This window comes from Arachis duranensis, chromosome 7 (genome assembly GCF_000817695.3).
Source record: "Arachis duranensis cultivar V14167 chromosome 7, aradu.V14167.gnm2.J7QH, whole genome shotgun sequence".
Lineage (NCBI taxonomy): Eukaryota > Viridiplantae > Streptophyta > Magnoliopsida > Fabales > Fabaceae > Arachis > Arachis duranensis.
Window position 1 is genome coordinate 3009517 of NC_029778.3, and position 19958 is coordinate 3029474.

The 19958-nt window shown below is 32.8% G+C and overlaps 1 protein-coding gene and 2 long non-coding RNA genes across 4 annotated transcripts; 2 read left to right on the forward strand and 1 right to left on the reverse strand.

Moving 5' to 3' along the window:
• Nucleotides 1-4951: 4951 nt before the first annotated feature.
• Nucleotides 4952-8716, forward strand: LOC127740664 (uncharacterized). Its single transcript, XR_008001440.1, has 3 exons — nt 4952-5416; nt 5647-6163; nt 8035-8716. It is a non-coding gene; the product is annotated as an uncharacterized LOC127740664 (long non-coding RNA).
• A 108-nt stretch (nt 8717-8824) lies between these two features.
• LOC127740663 (uncharacterized) lies at nt 8825-10537 on the forward strand. Its single transcript, XR_008001439.1, has 4 exons — nt 8825-9474; nt 9586-9709; nt 9795-9854; nt 10422-10537. It is a non-coding gene; the product is annotated as an uncharacterized LOC127740663 (long non-coding RNA).
• A 1942-nt stretch (nt 10538-12479) lies between these two features.
• On the reverse strand, nt 12480-14572 carry LOC107496511 (uncharacterized). 2 transcript variants are annotated; one of them, XM_016117782.3, is made up of 4 exons: nt 14308-14572; nt 13570-13684; nt 13064-13228; nt 12480-12743 (listed from the first exon to the last, which is right to left on the reverse strand). In XM_016117782.3, exons 2-4 carry the CDS (start codon nt 13662-13664, stop codon nt 12707-12709), a joined length of 297 nt encoding a protein of 98 aa, XP_015973268.2. In that variant the 5' UTR covers nt 13665-13684; nt 14308-14572; the 3' UTR covers nt 12480-12706. The 2 variants fall into 2 exon arrangements, with proteins under 2 accessions (XP_015973268.2, XP_052107982.1); XM_052252022.1 differs by having other exon boundaries at nt 14249-14572.
• Between the last annotated feature and the right edge of the window lie 5386 nt (nt 14573-19958).

The window sequence follows — 19958 nt, forward strand, 5'->3', positions numbered from 1 at the left end:
TATACCTTTATAATTTTTTTTTATAGAAACATGTATTTTTTTTAATTTGATATGCATGACGAGATGTAAATTTGGATGATCTTGAATAAGAAATGAAATAAGAATTAAGCTGAATTTTTAATCTTTAATATGTTAACAATATTTATGTTTTAGTCTATTTTATTTTATATTTAGATACAATTATATATTTATTTAATTTTTTAGTTGATTAAAAAGATAATCGCACAAGTGTATTTTTTATCTAAAAAATATATTAAGAATCAAATACTATTAAGCAAATCAATTATATAATTAGTTTTTTGAAGTATCAGATTGAATTGAACATCTAAGTTATGCACAATAGTTTAGAGAACTTAATTAAGAGTCAAATCTGTCTTTTCTCTAATATTAGCTTCATAAAAATATCTCTAGAACCATTTTTTTAAGTTATTGACTTCATTCCACACTCCTAATCCAAAATAAGCAAGCTCCCTTCATGTGACAAACAATTAACAATGATTGACGGACTAGGGAGGAATCACTACAATAACACACCCCTATATTTAAAATAAGAGCGACGACACACTAGTCGTCCGCCAGCAGAAGCAGCGCATCCTCCACGGTTAACGGTGTACGAGAGAGTGTCTGTCGTGATTACGCCACACGCGATTTTCTCCTCTTTTTCTTACTCAATGACTATCACTGTTGCCGTTCACCTCTTCTGTCTTTTCAGACCTACTCTTACTTGTGTTGTGTCTGTTTCAATTTTTCTTCTACTTGACTGCTTTAATTATGTGTATTTTTTTCTATTGCTTTTTTAGGATCGATGCTTTGACAAGGAATATTACTTTAAAAAAATTATTCCTACATTAAAAAAAATAAATTCTTTTGTTCATTTTTTTTGTTTGTTTTAAATTATTAAACTAAAATATATCTCTTCTAAATTTTTAAATTTAAAATATTATAATTTAATAATGTTATAATTTAAGATAAAATATATTTATTATTCTTAATGTTTTTAAAATTTTTTTAAATTACTCTTAATATTTTATTTAATTTAATTTTATCCTTAAAATTTAAGATCATTTTAATTTTATCCCAAAACTTAATATCATGACCGTCAACATATAGTAAAAAATTATAATTCTTTATAAAAAAATTATCTCTAATTTTTAATTCATATAATAATATCAACACCATCAAAAATACAAGGCCACCCAATTTTCACTGTAATAATCCATTCTCATCCCCGTTCTTCTCACCCATTATTATTGTAATCTCCCCACCACCACCTCCTACACCCTCGTCCTCATCACTATTTCCTAAAAAAATAAATAAATATATAATTGTATCTAAATATAAGATAGACTAGACTAAAACATAAATATTGTTAACATATTAAAGATTAAAAATTCAGCTTAATTCTTATTTTATTTCTTATTCAAGGTCATCCAAATTTACATCTCATCTCATGCATACCAAATTAAAAAAAATTACATTTTTTTATAAAAAGAATATTATAAAGGTATGTGCATATATATATAACAATAATTAATTACAAAAATAGTCAAATATTTTATAAATATAAACACTATCAAAGTAACTTCGTCCACAATTATATATTTTTAATTTAGACTTGATTTTGATTAAGATTTTCATCTCTCTATTTTTTTTAAATAAATTGCATTGTATTTTAAATTTCTTTCCCCAAATAACAATAAATTTATTTATTTTATTAGAAGTTGAATGGATAATAAACTAGAACATATAATAAATTTAGCATATTTTTTTCTTTTGGTTGAATTAATTTATTTGTTATTTTCATTTTATCTATTAATCTGTGATATTTAATTAGTTAATTTACTATTTTAAAACTTCTAATTACATTTAAAAATAAATTAAAAATACTAAAGTAACATAAGAACTCAAATTATAAGAGTGTAATGTATTAGTCCAGTCCATTTTCAATTTAAATTTATTGTTTGGATATTATAAAGTCCAAAATTCAAAAGTAAATAAAAAAACAAAGAAACCCACAAAAATTAACCAGTTTACTAAATTGCGGTTCATTTTTTTACCCTTTGTCATTCCTACCCTTCCACACAAACCACATCACCGCAAGAAACTCCTTTTCTTACTCATTCCCCTATCTACCCAAGCCTCAAAGCATTCCTTAGATGAGCCCGCCCAAAGAAAAAGTACTGCACCGTTTCAGTCACCCATACACACCACACAATTTACATACCCAAGTTGTTTTGAGAAATTTGTTAGCTTTCGAGCAATGTCACTGTATCTACATGGATTTGTTGATTAAGAAAGGAATAATTTAAAATTGGTTAGGTGATAGCAATGCAATGGCTAAAATGTTCAATGGTCTTGCCGTGAACATTTTGACTTCAGATTTTAATGAGAAATATTCTTGTATTCTTAAAGGCTTCAATGATTTCTGTGAGAAGCCTTGGAACAGAAAAGTAGCAACTTTGAAGCGCGACTACTGCAACACTCCGTGGAGGACGGTAGCTTCCATTGCTGGCATTTTTCTGCTTATTCTCACCGTTGTTCAAACAATATTTTCGATCCTCCAAGTAATACACTAGTACTATATTGGGGTCAGTAATTTTTGTGATTGTTAGCCATCAATTAGCCATCAATAATGATTTGATAGTGTGAGATTAGTGTAAGATTTCATCCAATGGCTCACCTTTTTCTGCTGGTTACATGCTAGCCAAAATTCAATAAAACTGCTAGCCTCCTAAACTTTTCCTATTATTATTATTCGTCTTGTGTTGTTTGAATTGAATTGGATTATGTTAATGTTCAATACTTCAATATGGTGTGATAAATTTAATATATTTGTATTTTAAAGTAATTGAAATGTTTTGTTACAAACATGGATAACCCATGTATTTATTGAAGGCCACTTCATATTTTTTTTTGGAATGTTAGGTAAACAATGATCATTTTAAACAACATGAACAACTACCAATCACATTAAAATACACTACATCTTAATTTAATGTTACTAATTAAATTTAAGGTTAATTTATTCTTTTAACCTTATTAATTCACATTATTCAAAAATATTATTGGTTACTTATACTTTTCTTTTTTTATTATCGTTAAAAATTTTGACTCAAGGGAGAATTCTTGAGACCAATTACAAACAACATATAAATTTTAAAAAATGATCTCTTAACCACCTATTATTCTCAAGCACCTAAAAGGATATTTTCCTCCGTCAAACCACTTCATATGGTAGCTCCCTTTTCTATAATTGTATCAAGTTTGAATGTGATTTTTTTTTTAATTGTTGTATTCTATATGTTATTTATACGTGTTTATTATTATGAAGTTAGTATTCAAACTCAATTAGGTTTATGAATTTGCAGGTGAACCTTAATTTAATTTTTAAAATTTGTATTACTTCTATTTAGTCTTTAAACATTGCGAACTTAACTCATATTAATTTTTTTGGGATAATTTTCGACGCACAAATATTAATAGAACGCTGACGTGGATAATTGGTACGTCAAATTTTGTAAAGCAATATCATTTTTATTTTGGCGTTTAAAGAGCTAAAAAATATCATAAGTAGTGTTTATTGAAATTTTTTCTCTCAAAAACAAGTGATCCGACATCGTTTTTAAGCTATTTGAGCACCAAAATCAAAATGGCATCATTTTACAAATTTCAACGTAATATTTATCTGTCCAGATCAAAACTCTATTAACATTTTATGTCGAAAATTATCCCAATACTGAATGTGAGTCACATTTTTAAAATTTAAAGACTAAATAAAAAATTAAAAACAATCAAAAGTTGGGATAACCCTTTAAACGGGCGTCGTTTTATAGTTTATAACAAAAAAAAATTCTAAATGGCTACCCAGACTTGAAACCCAGTCCCAGTCCCAGTCCCATTTAGGGTTGGCAAACGGACTTAAACCTGATGGGCCGACCCGCGTAACCCATCAAAAAAGACGAGCCCGCTAAAAAATAAAAGCCCGCCGAAAAACAAAAATCTGCCTAACCCACACCACTTAAACTGTGTGTTTTGGCGGGGCAGAATGGACTTCCCGACAGGCTGAGAGGTTTTTTTTTGGTTAAAAGTAGGGGTGAGCACGGGTCGGTTTGGTTCGGGTTCAAGGTAAAATTAGAACCGAACCGATCAAAAAGTAATTGGTTTGGTTTGGTTCGAATTTACATTTTTTTGTGCTTGTACCCGAACCAAACCAAACCGATTAAGAGCGGATTGGTTCGGTTCGGGTAGCGGGTACCCGATGACTTTGAAATTCATAAAAAAAAAAGCCTAAATTGGTAAATTTTTATCTTAAAAATTCAAGAAATACAATAAACATGTAACATCAACAGAAATAATGCAAACATATTAAATACGAAATACATTAAAAACTAAACTCATCAAAATCCAAACATAATAATAGTAAATAATCTTGTCTAATGAAAATATAAAAGTGCAATAGAAATATTAGAAGTTAAATACAAAAGTCTAGTGAATAATCTTTGAAAGAAGCTAAAACCAAAACACATTAAAATCTAAACATTAGTGAGATAGGATTAGGGTTATGAGTTAGAAAACACATAAAAAGTCATATATATTTTATTTAATTAATTATGATCGGGTATACGGGTTGGTTCGGGTTCCGCGCCCCCAAAACCGATACCCGAACCAATCATAAGCAAATATCATTGGTTTGGTTCGAGTTGGACCCGATTACCCGTCGGTTCCAGGACCAATTTAATCGGTTTGGTTCGAGTTCGGGTGGGTAATCGGGTACCCGCTACCCGTGCTCACCCCTAGTTAAAAGGCTGAACATATTTTAGCTCAGACCCAGAACCCAATTAACCCATAACCCGACTCGACCCGACCCGATCCCCAATGAAACCCTACCCGCCTAAATCCCTAATTGGCTAATTGCAGGCTGCAGCTTTGAGCTTCCTCACTCGGTCACTCTCACTCGGTCATTCACTCCCTCGGTCCCTCCCAGTCTCCCACTCAACACAGAGCTTCAGCTTCTCCAGTCTCCAGTCTCCAGTCTCCAGTCTCCACTCTCCACCCATAGTCACTCTCACTCACACCCGCAGTCACCGTCCTCACCCTTCACGATCGCACTTCCGTCGACCTCACCCCTCAAGCTCGCACTTCGGAGTTCCGTCATCACCCCTTACGCTCGCAGAGTCGCAGTCACCGTCGCTCTTCGGTCCTCCTGGGTTTTAGCCACCGCTGCTGCTCCGTCTAGCCGTCGTCGCTGCTGGTCTCGGTCCTGGGCTCCTGGGTCCTGTCCTCTCGCTCTCTGGCCTCTGGCTATGCTCGTCGGTCCTCTCGCTCTCTGGGTCTCCTTGTCTGTCTTCATCGCCGCTGCTCCTCGCCTCCTCTGTCCTGGTCTTCGGCTCATCACCACTGTCATATCAGATTTCTGGTATGTTAGTTTTCTGGATTAGGGTTTGAGATCAGAGATTTAGGTTTGTTTGTTGTGTTTTGTGTTGTTTGATAATGGTTGAGTTTTGATTATGGTTGATAATGGTTGATATTTGATTAAATCTGATGCAGATTCATATATTGTTTGCTGTTTTTTGTGTTGTTTGATAATGGTTGATACTTGTTTTATTTCAGATTCATATAAACAATTTACATTTGCTTTTATTTCAGAACATATGAATTCTGAAACTGCGAGTAACCTTGTTACTGCTGGAGCTGGTTCTGAGGCTGCTCCGGTCAAGGTTGATGAACCTAGTTCAAAAAGGGCCAGACCAGCAACATCCAATGTTTGGAATCTTTTTAGAAAGCTCGGTCCAGATAAGGATGGAGTAGAACGTTCCGAGTGTAAAGGATGCTAGAAGGTGTTTAAAGCTGGAGGTAAGCGATATGGCACTTCTACCCTAAAACGACATCTTCTCTAAACGGAAGAAAGTTTGAAATTCAAAGAACAACAACCTAGCCACCGCAGCCCCGCATCATTGTCATCGCCGAACTCTTCTCCGCTGGGTACAAGCGTCGCGTGTGGAAGATCCGTCGCCGTCGAAGGAGCTGTGTCGCCATCGTGTGAAAGCTCTGTGGCCGTCATCTGTTCGAGCTTTCTCTCTGTTTGAGCTCTCTCTCTCTCTGTGTTCGCCGGTGTTGTCGTCTCCTCTGTCATTGCCGTCACTCCCCTTCCTCCTCGCCGCCGGTAAGTACTGTGACTTGGAATTATTTCTGCTAGTTTCAATGTTGTTTGAAATTGAGTTGCTAATTGATTGTACCTTCTTATTTCATGTTTTGTTACTATATGTTCGAAGTGACTGAAAATAACTTCTTAATCTTCTTGTTATAACATGATTAGGTTGGTCTAATGATTGAATGCTCCTATGATTAGTTCTATTTTGCACCTTTATCGATTGTAGTTTCATAAAATCCAAAGCAAGTGATATTTTTGCATCGATGACTAGGCCTATTTTTTAGAAATAAATATGTGAGAGGAAAGTTTTTCTAATTAAATAAATGTCATTTTCTTTTCTAAAGTCATCTGCATAAAGTCAATACGAAAATAATATTAAAGGTTCCAAAATCCAAACCATTAACATAGTAGAGTTTATGCTGCAGCATTTTCTTTTCCTCTCTTGTTGGGTTAAGCAAGCTTTTCTATTGATTGTTATTGTTATTGTTATTGTCAGTAGTGATAAATTACATCTATTTTGGATTACCTGTTTATGATGGAGATATTGGAACACTTGATGATGATTTTGATTTGTGATGAGTTGTGCCTTTGATTAGTTGAAAACTTGTTTGTTAATGTTTCTTTTGATAGGAGAACATTATGTGCTTGTCACTGTGCTTTTTAATTGTTTTTAGTTATGAACTTTGATATTTGAAGTTGTTTGTGAATTTCTAATATTAAATCATGGATAATTTATTTTGTGAAATTTTGAATTTTATTATGTTAGAAATTATTAAATTTATATGTTTAAAATTATATGTAGGTTTTTTAATAATTTTATTTAATATTTAATTAAACCGGTTGAATTCTGGTCGAACCAGTAAACTATTGAACCAGTGAACCTTGGTGGTTTGATTTAATTTTTGGGTGTTTCCAATTCTTTGGGTTTTATTTTGTATCTGTTTTATAGCTTGATGTTTGCACCCCGTTTTATTTGTTGTTGAGTTGGCTCTAGGCTGTTCCTCCATTACTAATAGATTCTAATTGATAACAACTCAAAACACCACCACACTCATGTTTAGTCTTTTAATTCATAATACACAATTTAAGTGATAGTAGCGGTTGCATCGATTAATCATTGTGAGTTTCTTTTAAAAGGAAAATAATTTAGCTTTTATTATTTTAATTAAATTGTTTGGAGTGATAGTTTTTGCTTCTAGAGTTAAATGTTGTAGTTTGAAGACTGGTGATCCAATATGCATGTATTAAACTGTGGTTAGAAAGACCAAAGTTACTATATTATATATTGAAAATGTAAACTCATTATTAAAACTCTTTTGGGACATATGTTATGTATGTAAAGTACAAAAATTTCTATATGTTAATCTTTACATACTAACTTAATTATAGAATGCTTATTTTATATATCCCTTAATCTACCGCTGCCATCCACCCCCACCCCTCCCCTCCGCTCCCCTTCTTCCCTTTTATTGTTGTGCCTTGCCTCCCTTCCCCTTTTGCTACCAACCCATCCCCTCCCCTTTCGCCGCCACCCCTTTCCCCCTTTGTCGTTTCTTCCCTTTTCGCCCCACCAGCCACCCTCACTAGCCATCTTTTAACGTAGTATTATTCACCCTGATGAGTCTGGATCTCAACAAGAAGCCAACGGAAATAGGTCCTATAGCAACCCCACTCTCCCAAGCCAAATCCCAAATTCAGCCTACCTTTCTTTTCCTTGCCTCCCCTTTATACGCGCTATACGTACACCCACGTCTTAGCATGGCATTCCCCTTCTCTCCATGTCTCCCCAAGTTAACAATACTTGGGACCCACTCAATTTTTTCACTCTGATTCTGCTTAATTCCGAAACTGTTGCTGAACCTTTTGTGCCTATATACCTGCAGTGCTTTGGGATATTTATGTGTGTTATAAAATGGCAGCCATGACGGCGCCAGGGTGATATGCCGTTGCGGATTTTGAGCTCTCCGCCGTAGCAAAGCTGTTTTGTGTCGGTAATCACGGTGATCTGCAACTGTCCCCGGTGGAAATGGCGGGTTTAAGTTGCAATTTTTTTGAAATTTGGAAATGACACTGTAGTTTTTAGCCCACGTCATCTAATTTGTAGTTGTAGACTGTATCTAAAGTAGCATTGCCAAGAGGATGATGCCAACTCCGAAATCTGGAATTCTGATCAATTTCTGGATCGGTGATGGTGGATAAAAGGCCAATAGACAGCTAACAAAAACCTTATTCTTCGATTGACAGTCCAAAATAAAACTGGATCGAGAGCCCACTCTATTTTAAGGTCGGTGTCACTAAATTGAAATTATTTTCAGTTAAGAAGGTTTCTCATCATGTTAACTAATTAAAAAAAATAAACAATAAAAAATACCTCGAATAGACTCTCAATTGATTCAAACATAAATCTTTAACATCCTTTATGTATAGAGTGCTTTTTTTAAATGGAAAATTTAAAACCTTACTACTAATATTTAGTAAGTCGTGACATTGTTCTTTTTTATTTATGTCTTGTTCTTTTTTCATCTCAATTAGAATCCCACGTATCTGTCCATTACATATTTGAACCTTGATACCATTCTTTAAACTTAAATTTCGGTGGTATTCACCCTTTAAATGTAACATTTTTAGACCTCTCTTATGTTCTCAGCTAGATTTAAAGGACATAAGAAAAGATTTTATATCAATCGATCTAAAAATGTTACATTTAAAGGGTGAATACCACCGAAATTTAAGTTTAAAGAATGGTATCAAGGTTCAAATATGTAATGAACAGAGACGTGGGATTCTAATTGAGATAAAAAAAGAACAAGACATAAATAAAAAAAGAACAATGTCACGACTTTCTAAATATTATTAGTAAGGTTTTAAAATTCCCATTTAAAGATGACACTCTATACATAAAGGAGATTGAAGATTTATGTTTGAATCAATTGAGAGTCTATTCGAGGTATTTTTTATTGTTTATTTCTTTTAATTAGTTAACATGATGAGAAACTTTTTTAACTGAAAATAATTTCAATTTAGTGACACCGACCTTAAAATAAAGTAGGCTCTCGATTCAGTTTTATTTTGGAATGTCAATCGAAGAATAAAGTTTTTGTTAGCTGTCTATTGACCTTTTATCGACCATCACCGGATCTAGAAATTGATCAGAGTTTAGGTTTCGGAGTTGGCATCATACTCTTGGCAATGCTACTTTAGATACGGTCTACAATTATAAATTAGAACATAAGACGTGGCCTAAAAACTACAGTGTCATTTCCAAATTTTGTAGAAACTGTATCAAGCACGCAAAGTACCAAGATAAAAAAATGAAGCACCTGGTAATGAAAATTGTAAATATATTACTATATTATATGTTAAATTTTGTAAATATATTACTATACTATAGGTTAAATTTTTTTATATTGATTAATTTTATTATTCTTTTGCAGGTGATGTGTCCTGATAAAATTCATGAATTATTTATGGAAAAACGTGTTGATGTTTTAAATGAGAGCATATTGACCACGAGTCAAATTTTTGGAATTCAACCCACCTCTGTTCACGTCGTGAAAAGTTAGTAATCTAAATTTTCAATTTGTACTTCTCTTCTTTTTTTTTCTTTATCTTTTTTTTTATTACTTTAATTATTATTTTTCAGGATTGAATCCATATGGAGGTCATTAGCAAATCAAATCGGCCTATAGGATATGTGAAAAAGGTTAGATTCATGTCTACTTGTGTGTTTAGTTTTGCTAATTGATAAGCTACTTCTCCATGATGAATTGAATTCATAAAGACAAGAATGCATTTGTTCACTCCAGTATTCATTGATCTGATTTATTATAATTGCAACATAAAAATATCATCTATATCCACCTGAAATTATACTACCAAGATTGAGCTTACTGTAGAAAGAATCACTGGATATGGAGTGAAAGGTCAGTGGTCCCATTTTAATTATAAAATGCATGGAAACATTTATCCAAGTTGTATCAATAAATGCCCAAGTCTTTCCGTCTCAACTCTACAAATGCGACTAACATTAACGTAAACCTTGGTGCAATTATGCCGTAATAGCTTTGAAGTGATCAATCTCTCATGGACATAGTATTATTTGACATTAGAGTAGCCATGATTTTTGTTGTTTTAATTTCTAAATAAACAAAAAGAAGTGACCAACTATTTGAGTTCGTAATTTTTGTTGATTTTGGGTTTTATAAATGATGACAAACATTGCTTTGGATTGAAAGTCCAATATTGTTTAATGTATGTTTTATTGTGGCAGGCCTATAACTCCTTTCACTACCAAACAATGAAGCTGGTCTACTCCTTTGGTTATTCAAGAAAATAAACAAAGCCCAAGACTAGCATATGCTTCAGCAACTTAAAGAGCCAAAATAAGAGGACACAAGGACAGGTGTGGCTCTGTGAAAGCAAAAAGGACACAAGGACATCTCCACTATCCCAAGGACATTAGCAGAGCATTGTTCGGCTAGTGGGTGAGCAAAACACAAATTTGCAAATAGCAGTAGGAGCAGGGAAATGGAGAAAATGAAAAAGGAGTGCATGCCAAGGAAGAAAGCAAGACAAAGGACCACAGAGGTAGTGGACGGGCTCCTCATCCAGCAAGAGTAGTGGAGCATGATGAAGAAGGATTGCTTGCTAGCTGTGACAGCTCTAACGGACAGCAAGAACAAGCAAAAGGAAGAAGCAACAATGAAAGCAAGTTGAAGACATATAAGGAGTTTCACTCCATCAATTTCAAAGCAAGAAAAAGAGAGAACACAGAGCATCATCACAAACATGAAGCTGAAATCTTTTTCTTCTACTCAAGCTTAATTTCTGATTTTCTTTGTTATGGTTGTCTTATGTCATTTTCTGTTTTGAGAAAAGGCTGAACTTGTAAGGTTGAAAAGCCAAGAGAGAAAAGGCAAGAGAGTTGCATAAGAGCCACTGATTTTTGATGTAATTGGGTTATTGAACTAGGATTGGTTCTCCTTGCCAAGTTGGGTTAGCACTTGGTGAGTTTTGAATCTGTTAGGATTCTCCTTCCAAGTTGGGAAAGCACTTGGAGTAGCTAAGCTTTGGTGAAGAAAGGTTAGGGGTAGATACTAGTTGAATTAGGGAGTAATTCAATAGTATTAGTGAATGTAATAAGTGGATTATAGTGGAAATTCCACCATGGTTTGTGGTGGAGACTGGACGTAGGATTCATTGCACAAAGTTCAAGTAGAACCATCAATGCAAATGTGCTTGGTGAAGAAGTTGTTGCGAAGGAAAATCTAAGAGGATTTTTAAAAGAAAAACCTTCGAATTTCTAGTTTGTTTTTGGGAATCTCATCTGGGACAAGTACAAAAAACCAAACTCCAATTAAGATCTGCAGAGTGCCTAGTACTTTATTATTGATTTGCGCTTAGTGACCTGTTTTGAAGTTTTAATAGCAGTGAAATCCTTTAATTTTTAAGCATATTGTGTTTATTATTTCATGAACAATCGTTTCTGTATTCTAAATTACGAGTTTATATTTATTGTTGTTATTATTTGGATTAGAAATTAAATTAAAATATTAATCAATCAGTACTCGGGTTGATAATGCTAACATAAAAGCAGCCAATGGATGAATGCTTCTCTGATAGAAAGTTGACAATGGTGATTATTATAGGATATTATAATTAGAAAAATGATATTGCCACTCCTATTTTTAGTAATGTCATTTCACACATGATGACATGTGATTTTTTTGCATTGTATATTTGTATGAATTTATATAAACCCAAATCCAGCAAAATATATCTTGAATCCGGACGAGGTCTTGAATACCCCTTTAAATATGGTGACTAATCCCAAGCATGGTCTAAGTGAAATCGAGTTTGGCTCTCAATCTGAGTGATCTTTTCTTTTTGCTTATGTTTTATGTACATGACTATGATTTCTTCCGTTATTTATTTAAGTTATTCCAAGGTACAATATATTGAAGGGAAAGAAAAATAATTACAAATATTCATATATTTCAAGTAGCTATTTACCATAAAAGTTTCCTTAGCCAGCGTTGGTTTTATTATCATTTCCTTAATTCTTTTTACTTACAAGATTGCCTGTGTTATTTTGCAAATTAGATCATATAAGATGTGAATCCAAAGTCTGGTGAAAGGAGGAGAATGATTCAGTTGCTGCTGCATAAAAGTTGTCTCTATATATTTTGAAATGTTAACTATTCAGCTTAATGATACTGAATATAATGGATATTTTAACTTTGGTTTTTATGTATTCATCATATCCGGTAATAAATCTTCAAATAAATCAACATACAATGTAAAATAAGATCAGCAATAATATCTTGATCAATCAAAATTAAGCCATAAATATGTATATACTAAGGTTCAGCCAAATTCTTTTGTTTAGTGGCATATATAAAATAAGACATAGATAGACATAAATGGTACAGAAGAAATAAAAGCATTTCCAAAGCACAACATAGCCTATCTTATGATCTATTTATGATATGATATGATCATAACTAAACAAATGCTCCAAAATATGTTTTGGCTGCAATCAACATTATTGCTCATTCAAATCTTAGGAATTATTATCTGAAGAAATCCATCCCTGAAATTTCAGAAACAAAGAAAACAAGATTAGAAATATCAGCTTCAATTCACATGTGTCTACTATTGATGAAGAATGTTAACATAGATTCAATCAAACACTAGCACTTGTTTTGTAAGTTCAAATGAACTTATGTGATTGTGAGATATTGAGTCTTTATGAATCATGATTGTACTTAGTTTTCTAGCTGAAATTGAACATTTGATTTTAGAATACTATTAACTCTGTAATGAACTATGCATCAGTGGCTAGTTTCAAGAGTTATGAATCTTAAATAGTCAACAAATAACAAGTTAAATAACACTTGAGGTTTCACTCACTGGAATTCAGCCGATATATGATCCTTGTTCACGCCGGAAGGGAGTGGCCAGACCACCTCGCATGGTCCATATAGTATCTCGCGCTTGTGATACGAAGAAAACGAGGCATTCGGAGACCCTGCAATTGTCAAGTAGCTAGTAGAGTGTCTACCTTTGACAGATAACCTGCCACAGAGTTCACATAGTAGGTCACAAACTTAACACAATTCATAACCAAGAATGTTAATTATTGTTAACATTTTGATTTTCTACCTACCATTCTTTCTTTCACAATTTTTATGAAACATATATCATAAGAAATGGTTTAAACACATATATTAACATAATTTGATTTGATTAATGTAGCCGATTCCATCTAGTCAGATAAGACTTACTTTTCGATTCGTATGCATAAATTGGATCACATGGGACTTCAATAGTGACTTGAGTAAAAAGATTATGCAACATTTTATTAAGCTTTATCCTTTCTTTCAGTTGAGAAGATTATAACAGAAATGGTTACTTACTTTTGATCATCAACCTCCACTCTTATGTCATTGATCCTAACTCCTGGAACTTCAACTGTGATAACATATTTTCCTTTTGATTCCGCGACATCCATCCTTGGAGACCACTCAGTTCCTGCTAAGAAAAAAGTTTATAAATGTAACATGCTTCCATTTTAATAATTCTGAATTAGTATCTTAGTATAGAACTAATTTAATTCCTTGCCCTTTCTGAAACACATAGAGATCTGATGTTAAATCCTTTTAAATACGTCTTAGACAAGAGGAGAAAAAATTCTTTGGTTTTATAAAGTTGAAAGTTGCTAGAACTCTATGCTAAGCTTAGGAACTTTTCACATCTTGGATTTCAACATTTACTACTACCTATGAATGCAGATATGCAATGATAATGATGTCAAACTACAGAGTCACCAAGAATTTATGAAAAGCTAGATGCACAATTACATCAATTCATCCAATCTTAAACCCAAAAAGGGAAAATATTATCCAACCTTATATCAATTATGCTATGTGTGAATCTCACCAATTGATTTAAAGAATAAATTTTCCCTCTCTCCCTTTGGAGAGAATCCAAAAATGAAACAAAAGAGAATTTAATTTACATAGGATACACAAATTATATTCAGTTAGTTAGATTCTCTCATGACAAAACATGATCCTAAGATTCTTATCATATGACCTCAGTGAGGAACACAAGTTCTGTTGGGAATAATTCACCATTCTCTCTTGAGAAAATACCTTTCACAGAGAAATAAAATAGACACAATCACAACACAAGAATTTAACGTGGAAACTCCAATTACTGGAGAAAAAACCACGGCCGTTGTCAAATGACAACCAGAGAATATCACTATGTGAAAATTGTTACAACACATAGACTTCTTTCTCTCTAACACCAGCACCCCAGTACACCCACACTCTCAAAACAAATATTTAACTACACCTCACAACACTCTCTAATCAAAGAGTATAGAGAAAAAGAAAAGTCAGATACGAGCTTTAAGTGTTTCCGACTGGTGCAAAAAATATGGAGAACTTAGCCTCATATTTATAGCCTAGGCCACCCACTCTATTTGCTATTCTAAGCAATGTGGGACTAATTCAACCAAATCCTAACAATCTGCACCTTGATTGAAATAGTCACACATCTTCAGCTTCCATAGTCAACACCGACAATTCTTTACTGCCATTGTCTATACCGACAATCATAGTTCTGAGAACTATCATACTCCACCATGAAAGTATACTCACTTGGAATTAGACCACTCCAAGCATTTCGCCTTGGTACAGATCGAAACCTTGCTGAAAATTCATGGTGCAACTTCCAAATTGGCTTTTCCTGGAAGTTCTTCAGCCATCGACATAACTCCGCCACACACCTTGCATCTCAACGCCAACCAATGCACGTGTGCAATTGTGGACCCGATTGCCACAACTTATCCTTATCCATGGCAGTGCGGCAATACCATAAGGATACTTCTTATCTTCTAGAGAACATCATCTTCTCTCATAGAGAGAGCAATATTGCAAGTATCAGATTGAGAGCTTTTTTCTGAAACCGTATTACCTGGACAATTTCTCTTTACATGTCTAGACTTTCCACATTTCCAGCATGTTACACTCCTTCCACGATTTCCTTTTCCATAATTGTCACTTCTAGCTACAAGCGCCAAATCTGATGAAGTGCTACCCTCATTTTTCATTCTTCTTTCTTCAGCAATGAGCTTACTGGCAACTTCTTCAAAATTCAGAATTTCCTTCCCATACATTAAAACATGTTTGATATACTCATAGGAAGAGGAAAGAGACAATATGAGCCACAGTGCCTTATCTTCATCATCAATTTTCACTTCAATTGCCTCTAATTCAGAGATAATACCATTGATAGCACTAAGATGGTCGGAGATTTTCACATTGTGATCCATGCGTAGATTATGGAATTGATCCTTCAATAACAACCGATTTGAAATGCCCTTTGCCTGATGCAACCTTTCGAGTTTATCCCAAAGTTCCTTGGCTGTTTTCATTCCTTACACATTTGCAAGAACATTCTTAGCCAAACACAGGCGAATAGCACTTGTAGCTCTCAAATCTAGTTCCTCCCATTCTTCATCCTTCATACCAGAGATCTTCTTCTTCAACGCCTTGTGCAAACCTGATTGTATCAACACATCCTTGACTTGTATTTGCCACAAGCCAAAATTGATTCTTCCATCAAATTTCTCTATTTCAAACTTCACAACATTTGAATATCTTGACATTGTTGCAACCGTATACTGGAATAGTATAACTCAACTGTAGACTGTGCACTAGGAAGGGTCCCTAGGAAAGAGAGGTGGGTCACAATGGACACACTTAAATACCAAGTCTTTCCTTAGCCAAAATCTTTCCAAACAAACTGCACTCTCACAGTGTCACACTGCCTTCCAGCAACAACAACAACAACCAAAGATCTGGAAGGTCAGACTAGGCTGCAACCACAGAGCATACTAAGAATAAATCTCATCGAACCGAAGCTCTGATACCACATGTTGGGAATAATTCACCATTCTCCCTTGAGAAAATACCTTTCACAGATAAATAAAATAGACACAATCACAACACAATAATTTAACGTGAAAACTCCAATTACTGGAGAAAAAACAACGGCCATTGTCAAATGACAACCAGAGAATATCACTATGTGAAAATTGTTACAACACATAGACTTCTTTCTCTCTAACACCGGCACCCCAGTACACTCACACTCTCAAAGCAAATATTTAACTACACCTCACAACACTCTCTAATCAAAGAATATAGAGAAAAAAGAAAAGTCAGATACAAGCTTTAAGTGTTTTCGACTGGTGCAAAAAATATGGAGAACTTAGCCTCATATTTATAGCCTAGGCCACCCACTCCATTTGCTATCCTAAGCAATGTAGGACTAATTCAACCAAATCTTAACAAGTTCACTACTCTTGTTTCTCACTCAGTATCAACTTGTCAAGCATGTCAATAAAAGTCCATAATTTCAATTGATCAATTCAAACAATTTCTTCAATAAAAAAAAGTAATAATAAGCAAAGAGCATATGATAAATTAATTAAAGAGTAAAGTACCGTTTTTGTTCCCAACGTTTGGGGTAAGTCCCAAAGTTGTCCCTAACATTTCAATCGTTCTATTTAAGTCCCTAACGTTTTAAAATGACTCAATGTAGTCCTGCCGCTAGGGATCTGTTAACAGAATTGACGACGGGACAAAATTGAGACGATTTTGAAACATTAGATACTTAAATAGGACAAAAACGTTGGGGACAAAAACGATACATAGAAATAAATTTTAATTTTATCCTTCAATAATATCAATTTTTTACTATACATAGTATTCAATTATTTTTTAATCACATCTAAATAAATTACACTTAATCATATTACTTTCATTCTAAATAAATTAATTTTTTATAATTTTACTCTTAAAAATTTTTAGTTATCATGAAATGTTTATAGAATGACTATATAATTTGTTTATAGAACTGAACTCAAACACTTGTACTTTACTTTTTTCCAGTTTTTATTAATAAAATTCCTTTACTTTTACGTCTTCTTCTCTTTTACGTTCATGTTTCTTCCTTCATCTTCTTTTTAATTTCCTGTTTGTTTTAATTTCTGCATTTTACTTTGCCTCCGGCACCTTGTATGTGTTCTTTTCATTTTTAGTTTTACTTTCGAAACTACAATTGAGACCTTGAGACACCCACAAAAGAAGTCGTTTCCGCTCCTTAAATTGAGATTGTGAAACAAAACTCGAAAATTGTTGATTTATTTGTTGTTAACAATGGAACAAAAATTTGAGTAAAACAAAACTTGCAGAAAAGAAAAAAATAATATATACACAATAAAATATAAATTATACCTTTTGTCTCTCTAATGTATCAAAATTCTTTAAAATTATAAAAAAAATTATTTAAAATGAAAGTAATGTAATTAAGTGTAATTTACTTAGATATAATTAAAAAATAATTGAATACTATGTATAGTAAAAAATTGATATTATTGAAAGATAAAATTAAATTAAAATTTATTTTTATGTATCGTTTTTGTCCCCAACGTTTTCGTCATATTTAAGTCCCTAATGTTTCAAAATCGTCTCAATTTTGTCCCGCCGTCAATTCTGTTAACGGATCCCTAACGGCAGGACAATATTGAGTCAATTTTGAAACGTTAGGGACTTAAATAGAACGATTGAAACGTTAGGAACAACTTTGGGACTTACCCCAAACGTTGAGGACAAAAATAATACTTTACTTTTAATTAAAATAGGGAGAACATGAGTAGCTACGATGTCATTAGTTGATGCAAAATGGGAAGCAATCAAGTTAACTCCTCTCCATATTTTCTTTTGTTTGGGTGACCTTATAAGAAAAGATCTTTTTTTTGTTCGAGTTATCTGTTTTTAAAAGATCTTATACAAAAGTAAAAATAATTTTATATTTAGATATCTCATGCAAAAAGATCATTTTACGTATCAATTATGTTTGAGTATATCAATATAAAAGTATTTTTTTATTTATTTATTACCTGAAAAACATATTTTTTTAAGAAAAAAATATTTTTAAAAGAATGATGTAAATTGTAACTTCTCAAAGAAGATGTTCTTTTTTTTTTAATATTTTTATTTTTACTACTAGAAATTTACCAAACACGTTAAAAGATAAAAAAAAATCTTTTTTCAATTTTTATCAAAATAATGGCACTCAAACAAGCACGAAGTGTGTGACACTGCGTGGATCTGAAGATGAATAAGATTATAAGCAGTGAGAAGCCAATTATTGAGCTCTGTGGAAGTTTTTTTGGTTGAGCAAAGGAACATGTGGGCCCTTTGAATCTAAATCTCTTTGAAACCTGAAGGCGTAAATGGAACCGGACCGGATAATTTAATCGGATTAATCGAAAACCAACCATTAGCTGATTCGTTAGTTTTATAAATTGTCTGGTATAAAACTGGTCAAAGAACTAGTCAAATCAACAATTAATCGGTAAACTGCTAAAATAGACTGATTTTTAAAAGAATTTTCGGTTTGGTGAACCCCCTTCAAATGACGACGTTTTACATTCCTAACAAAAATTAAAAAAAGGAAACCCTAAATCCCCAATGCACCCAAGCATAGCTCTAAAAATTGAATTTGAACCGACAGGTTTAACCAGATTAATTAGGAACTGTCACCAGGTCGGTCTGGTGAGCTTCATAAACTGTTTGACAAAAAGCGAATCGGTCAAATTGGCAGTTAACCGGTGAACTGCTAGGATTGACTGGTTTTTAAAGGGTTTCAGTTGAAAATTCAAAACTTCAAAAACTAAATTAAAATTTATGTGCAAATTCAGAGACCAAATTAAGTATTAATTCATTCAATCATCGTGTTTTATCTTGAATAGCGCGAGTAATGCTTTTCAATTTCAATTGTAAGATAAAGAATGTCCATAGACTAAGTCATAGAAAGTCCTGAATCAACTTGAAAGCATGCAAACTACGAAAAGTAACAAGAAAAAAAAAAAAAAAACTAACATAGGCTAGCATATCTCGAAAAGTACCAATAATTTTAAAATAGAAATTAATTATATTTTTCTCAAACCACGTAACTCACTTTACCTCTTCAGCTTGTTCAGCATCAAGTAAATGAAGATTCCTCCGTTGATCTCTTGAACCAATTTTCTCTTGAGAAATTAAGTAATTAACTAAACAACAATTAAGACATAAGAATCTTGAACTTTGAATATGTACAAATTATCTTAAAATTTCTTAAATATACAACTCTGAATCTCTAAACTTCGTCGGCAATTAATGGCAAAATTACTGATATAGTTAATATCTACATTTAAAAAAAATTAGAGTTGATTTTTTTTATGTTTAAAGCTTACAAGTTAGTCACCAAAAAAATAAAAAAAAGCTTACAAGTTAAAAGATACATGATCTAACATTCATACAACTAAACTAGAAGTTAATATTATTAAGTGGATATTACCAATAGAGGATGTTATTTAAACATTGACAAATAAGTATTAACTGAACACCCAGCATGATCTAAAAATTTAAAATATTTTTACATAAAATTTATAAGTTAATCTATAATTCCTAAGTATCTTTAATTTAGATTAAATATTTTGTCTACAAAAATCTAAATAAATGAAACACAAAATTATGCACAGGCAACGAAACAAATCTTAAAAGTTTGCAAGTCTCATCCCTAATTAAGAGAAACAGAATAATAGAAACTTTTTAATTTTCCACCAATTTTATATACATCACATAATGCTTGCATCATGCAAAATGGCTATACTGGTTCATGATCCAAGGCATGACAATTAGGTGTGATTCAAAATAGTGAAAAAAAAAAAGCTGCCAACTAAAGC

Bases quoted from the DNA above. Each gene is read 5' to 3' on its own strand.
- LOC107496511 (XM_016117782.3), bottom strand. From the start codon at position 13,664: ATGGATGTCGCGGAATCAAAAGGAAAATATGTTATCACAGTTGAAGTT. The intron at 13,229-13,569 runs GTAAGTAACCAT...ACTCTGTGGCAG, and splicing joins GTGGAGGTTGATGATCAAAA to GTTATCTGTCAAAGGTAGAC. The intron at 12,744-13,063 runs GTGAGTGAAACC...CTGAAATTTCAG, and splicing joins CATATATCGGCTGAATTCCA to GGATGGATTTCTTCAGATAA.